Genomic DNA, 5,991 nt, shown 5'->3' on the forward strand with positions numbered 1-5,991 from the left:
GGAAGCGTGAGCCTTCTTTTTTTAAAAAAAAAAAAAACAAAACACAACCAAACAGGATTGTTGGCCAAGCTGAACCCCAGGTAATCGGCTCCAGGCTGTATCCAGCTCCCAAACACACGTGCAGCCTTCTTTTACATCAAGTTGCACAGCGGCAGTCTCCCGTTTTTGGAAGAAGAGGGAGCTGGAGATGAGAAGCTGTACAAGGCCTGAGGAATGGGCAGTTGTGAGGGTTCAGGAAGTGAAGAGGAAGAGAAGAGATCAGATTGGGGATGTGGTTTCTTTACCCAGCAACCCAAACAAAACTCTAGTGTTGGTTAGCTTCCACAATGCTTGGAATGGGACATTCCAAGGTGGGGCTAGTCCTTTTCTCTTTGGAGCCAAGTGCAACCATTAAGGAGAGTAATTTATTTCAGGTTCCAAGACCAACCAAGGAAGTCAACACATAGTTTAATACAAATTACATTTAATAGCATCAAACATAAAATATGTTTTTATTTTCTTCTTTTCTAAACCCTTCTCTATCTTCTGTCTTAGTATCAATTCTAAGACAGAAGAGTGGTGAGGACTAGGCAATGAGAGTTAAGTGACTTGCCCAGGGTCATACAGGAAGTGGCTGAGGCCAGATATGAACCCAGGACTTCTTGATTCCAGGCCTGGCTCTTAATCTACTGAGCCACCTAGCTGCTCTACAATAAAGCCTCTTTGACCTCACCTAATAGTAAGATTTTCCTAAAGACAAGGGAAGAATTATCCAGCTAGGTAGGGTTATTGTGAGGAACTGTTTGGTGGTGGCAGTGGGGGAGAGAGTCCTCTTATAGTAAGGCCAAACTGCATTCTTCTGCCATCAGCTTCTAAGTAAACTGGAGAACCACTTTACAAGGGATCAAGAAGGTATTTATTCACAGCAACAAGATTTATATTGAATAAAGTATAAAAAGCAGGAAATCTGGTTTGAAAACAGTTTTCATAAACTCATGGTTCTTGACCATCAGAATTTTATTCCTGAATCTTTTCTGAAAGAGAACGGGGAGGCTCTGTAAGGTGTCTGGGTTGAATCCACTGTTAGCCAGGGAATAGAAACTTCACTGCCTTTAGGAGAGGACGTCCCATCAGACACTCATTCCATCTCTGTGGCATCCTCCTCACTTCCACTTCCTGAAAGCTCATCTTCCTGCTGTTCTTCTAATGAACAGCTCATGACCGACTTTTTGATGGATTCCCGTTCTTCTGCAGAAAATAAAGCAGAAAAATCATGAAAGAGGTCTCTGTGTGAGCCCTCCTATATTGTTTCTTCCTCACTGGGCCCCATTAGGCGAGTCTGCCCTGTAATCACCGGCATCGGGTCACTTACCTTCATTGGTGCACTTCTGCAATAAGATCAGAAGCTGACGTCTGTTATACTGAATCAAGAACTTCTGACAGGTTCTGATTGTCCCTGACAAAGGAAAGGATCTGGTGGTCAACAACAAAGCTGGAGTGCCTGTTGTGTGGGAGGGCCCTGCTGTTAGGTCTAAAGAAGGCATTTGAGTTCTCCTGTCATAGGTGAGACCTTTCCTTTCACTCTGCTGCTGTGACTACATCTGATCAAGGGAGGGCTCTCTCGTCAGCTCCGGAGAGGGCCAAATATCCAGGAGTGGCTTTCCCACCATCTCACTCACCTCCTACATGCAGTGTATTGAAGAAGCAGGGATATCGCTGTCCCTTGTTCTCTAAATAAGTAATAAAGGGCAGAGCTGACCACAGGAGCTGGTAGAACTCTTTCCGACATCGAAGTAGCACTACCCCAGTGTAGGCATTGAGGTACTTCACTAGAAGAAAAACAGCCGGCTCATAACGTTTCCAGAGGTTTTTATGAATTAGCAAGTGAATTCAATGCCCTCAGAAAGACTGCCCACCCACCTACCCATGCTTGACTGGCAGGCAGCGTGACCAGCATTGACAGTCTGCTAGGATTCTGCTGATGAACTACTGAGGATGCCTTCACCTCGGCCCCAGAGCCCTGCCCATACAGATGAAATGGCCACTTTTTGTAGTGTCACCAGGTTAGCTTCAAAAGCATAGTTTTTTTCTTGGTGACCAAGCTGTAAAATAAAGGGTGTGGCTATTTGTAAGCTGTGGTGGCAGCAGATGGATGTGCTGCCGCTTCCTTGGTGTGGTCCAGCTTCTTACTCTGGGAAGCAGAGGCCAGAAAGGATGGGGAGGACTTTACCATTTCTGACCCGAACACTCATGGACAACAGGCAGTCCTTGAGTACTGACTGAGGGGAGCACTCGATGAGGTTCCACTCCCTTTTACTAGCAACAGCATGGGTATGTGGGGTTTGGGCTTATAGAGGCCTTTCCTCACAATCACCATGGAGAAAAAGTTCTTTCCACTGTGGCACCATGTGGAAGCAGCAGAGGTGCACTAGACATACTTAAGACCACTGACAGAATGATAACGATGCCCACAGGAAGCATGTTCCACTGATCTAAAACCAAGGGCCAGGGGAGTCTGAGAGGCTTGGGAACCAGTGTAAGAATGGCAGGTAAAGAAAGGACAGATCAGACTAAGAGTTGGAAGACTTGGAAGGCCCCTCCACCATCCAAGTCCAACCCAAACACAAAAGGAATCCCCAATAAAACTTATTTAAAGCTCAAGTCTATACACTAGATGACAGTTATTGTGTCCCTCTGAGTCTTCTTCGGGCTTATCAGGCTCAGCTCCGTCACCAGATCTCATTTTTATGAGCCTTGATTTTCTCTTGGCCACTATTTGGCTTATTAATATCTTTAAACAAAACTGAACACTTTACCTCATGATAAGCCTAAGAGCCATATGAGAGTCAAAGAGTCTTCTCTCTCGTCCTGGGAGCTTAATGCAGCCTGAGATTTTATTAACTTGCAGTCACTAAACCTGCCAGACCTTTTCTTTTTTCTTAAAAAACCCCAATAACTTGCCTCACCATGAATCTCGGTTTACTGAGTTGTTTGGTTTTGGACCTGACATTTAGGCCTGGCTGAATTGATCCCCTGGCTTCAGCCCTGTGCTCTAGCCTGTGCCAATCCTTTTAGATCCTGTGACTCCAGGTACTTTGGGTCACTTGTACATTTGATTAAGAGACCATTCTCTTCCTTATCCAAGGCCTGGATAATAAATAGGAAGCTACTTACAATGTATAAGCAAAGGAGTGATATCGCCAAATCTTGATATAAATTTGTAGTGTGAAAGACTGGAGGGTTAGGAGGGGCAAATTATTGGGCATGAGTCATGGCTACCCCCAGGCTACCCAAGCAAGTGACCAGTAAGGAGTACCACAGACTGAATGAAAGCTGGAGTCTTCAGGGAAAAAGTGTGAAGTACTAGTGGGCCATTCATTTGGAGATGATAGTGAAAGTTATGGAAGAGGAGATAGCCAAGAGCCTAGTTAAGGAAAGAGGACCCAGGGAGACACCTTAAAGTGTCTAGAAGACATCTGCAAGACAGAGGAGAACAAGGAGAGCAGTTATGCTGATGTAATAGGAGGGGGGTGTCAATTATTACAGGATACAGAGATCCAGCAAGTACAACGCCCTGCTTATTGTTAGTTGAACTGAAACATAACCATTGAATTTAGTGCTGCTGACCTGAAAGAGCAATATGAATGGCGAGGGCAGGAAGCCTAGCTTCAAGGGGCCACGAGGGGAAAGGTAAGGAGGTGGAAGTGAGAGTCATGTTTAGGAGGGAACTTTTTCAACTTGAAGAATTTCAGTGTTAGAAGCTCAACAGACATCTAACTCAACCCATACTTGATCACCATTAAGCAAAGGCTGGATGACCTTTAGTGAATGAATCTTTACTATCCTGGCTGGTTAGGTCATCTTGATCTCCATCAAGTCTGTCTGCCTTTTGGCAAATTCCAGCTGCTGTTCCTAACTCTGACTTCCAGAGTCAGGCAGAAACAATCTACAGGTATCTCTCCTACATCTTGGGGGTCATGGACACAGCACCCCTTGATCTGGAAAATCTGTATACATTTTTTGGTCCTCCCCTTATACCAGAGATGATATCTGTTTTCTTTTTCTTTATGGGGTATTTACAATACCTTATACAATTTGGGTTTATTTGGTCAAAGGCTATATGGAGGTCAATGTTAGGTAAAAATGAGTTTCTGAACTTTTTTCTGTTATCTGCTGGCTTCTGCAAAATTCCCCCACAATTCCCAATTATGCCAACTAACAATATATCTAAACCAAAGTTGGGGAAAGGTTGAGATGTAGACGGTATATTTTTTTCCCAAGTGACAGTAAAGAGAAGGAGATGGGATAGAAGCAGAACATGACAAAAAATAAGATTGAGGACTGGGAGAAAGTAGAGCAGGCTTGCAGGAACAAACAGAGGAGACAGCAAGGAAGAAGTAGGTGGGAATGAGATAAGAATGTGGGAAGATGGCGCAGCTGGGGGGCTCAGTGGATAGAGCCAGACCTAGAGGCAGGAGTTCCTGGATTCAAATCTGGCGTTAAGACACTTCCTAGCTATGTGACTCTGGCCCAAAGTCACTTAGCCCTTATTGTTCTTCTGCCTTGGAAATGATACATGGTATAGATTAGAGATGGAAGATTAGTATTTAAGAAAAAAGGGACAAAAGAAGAGGTACTGGAGAGGTGACTCGGGAAAGGAGAAAGTAGATGATTTTGAGTAGTTCTGAGAAAAGGAGAGAAGAAGCTTGGGTACTGGATGTCAGACAGACATCCTGCATCTGACAGTGAAGAAAGGTCATTGGCTCTAAATGTATGTGGGCACCTGGGGGTGATGAGAGGAGAAAAGTTTTAACTGGTTGTGGGGAATGAAGTAGGAGGGTTTTCCCCCATTTTAAAACGCTTACTTTCTGTCTTACTAACAACTCTTAAGAAGAGCAAGGGTTAGACAGTGGGGGTTAAGTGACTTGCACAGGGTCACCCAGCCATTAAGTGTTTGAGGACAACTTTGAACTCAGGATCTCCTGTCCCCAGGCCTGGCTCTTAATCCATTGGGCCACCTTGCTACCCCAAGGTAGGAATTTTAAAAGGGAGACCACAAGGGCACAGCTTTGGTTGTATGCCATGAAGATTCCAATTAGCAAGTAAATGCCAAGAAGGTGACCGATTCTAAGTATTCTCTAGTGAAACAAGCAGAGGTTGGGTAAAGGTGAGTAAAGCCATTAGGAAGAGAAGGAGCAGCATGGTACAACGGAGAGTTGTGGAGCAGGATTCAGGGGGTTCTGGGTTTGAATTCCACTTTTTTCAAACTCTTACCTTCCATCTTGGAAACAATACGGAATATTGGTTCCAAGACAGAAGAGCAGTAAGGACTGGGCAATGGAGGTTGTGTGGCTTGTCCTGGGTCACACAAGTGTTGAGGCCGCATTTGAACCCAGGTTCTCCTGGCTCTCAAACCCATGAGACACCCGGCTGACCCCTTGGGGTACTATGCCCACGGCACAGACCATAGGCCTAAATAAACGCAGCCGCTCCCCTCGCTCTCCCGGGCCTCACTCACCCGTGAAGGCGAGGGCGCAAGCGGCCGCGCCGAAGGCCCCGTGAGCCCGGGCGATGGCGTCCCGCACGAGGCTGAACAGGATCCTCTCCTCCAGGCAGGCGCGGCAGCGAGGGTCCTCGAACACGAGCTCACACAGCAAGTACCTGAGGGAGGTGTGACAGGGGGCAGCGAGTTAGCGAACGGGGCCTGGGCAGCCCGCGGCCAGGGAAAGGAAGCCACCTTACCGGTGTTTGAAGCGCACCATCTCCACAGCAACGCCGCAGTCCGGATCGGAAATCCGGGGTCCCCGGCCGGATGGACCGGCTCTCTGACCAATGAGAGTGGAGCCGCGGTGACTCGGCAGCCACTCAAATTTCGGAGTGATGGAAGATGGGCGGGGTTTAAAAAATACCTTGCAGTTCGTTTGGTATGCGCGTGCGCGAGCTCTCACCTCCCTCCAGGATTGATTTCTCCGCCCCCTTGAACTGCGCACGCGCCATGCGCACCAGGGGCTT

General features: G+C 46.6%; 1 protein-coding gene across 2 annotated transcripts; it reads right to left on the bottom strand.

The window, feature by feature from the left end:
- Positions 1-947: 947 nt before the first annotated feature.
- POP5 (POP5 homolog, ribonuclease P/MRP subunit) lies at positions 948-5,751 on the bottom strand. 2 transcript variants are annotated; one of them, XM_044658841.1, is made up of 5 exons: positions 5,722-5,751; positions 5,498-5,640; positions 1,659-1,808; positions 1,352-1,435; positions 948-1,227 (listed from the first exon to the last, which is right to left on the bottom strand). In XM_044658841.1, the coding sequence occupies exons 1-5, from the start codon at positions 5,739-5,741 to the stop codon at positions 1,118-1,120; spliced, it is 507 nt and encodes a 168-aa protein (XP_044514776.1). In that variant the 5' UTR covers positions 5,742-5,751; the 3' UTR covers positions 948-1,117. The 2 variants fall into 2 exon arrangements, with proteins under 2 accessions (XP_044514776.1, XP_044514777.1); XM_044658842.1 differs by lacking the exon at positions 1,352-1,435.
- Positions 5,752-5,991: the final 240 nt, after the last annotated feature.

The sequence above is a fragment of the Gracilinanus agilis genome, chromosome 1 (genome assembly GCF_016433145.1).
Source record: "Gracilinanus agilis isolate LMUSP501 chromosome 1, AgileGrace, whole genome shotgun sequence".
NCBI classification, from domain to species: domain Eukaryota; kingdom Metazoa; phylum Chordata; class Mammalia; order Didelphimorphia; family Didelphidae; genus Gracilinanus; species Gracilinanus agilis.

Coding starts and splice junctions, on each gene's coding strand:
- POP5 (XM_044658841.1), bottom strand. CDS start 5,741: ATGGTGCGCTTCAAACACCG. Junction 5,641..5,721: donor ATGGTGCGCTTCAAACACCG/GTAAGGTGGCTT, acceptor CACCTCCCTCAG/GTACTTGCTGTGTGAGCTCG. Junction 1,436..1,658: donor CAATACACTGCATGTAGGAG/GTGAGTGAGATG, acceptor TTCCTTTGTCAG/GGACAATCAGAACCTGTCAG.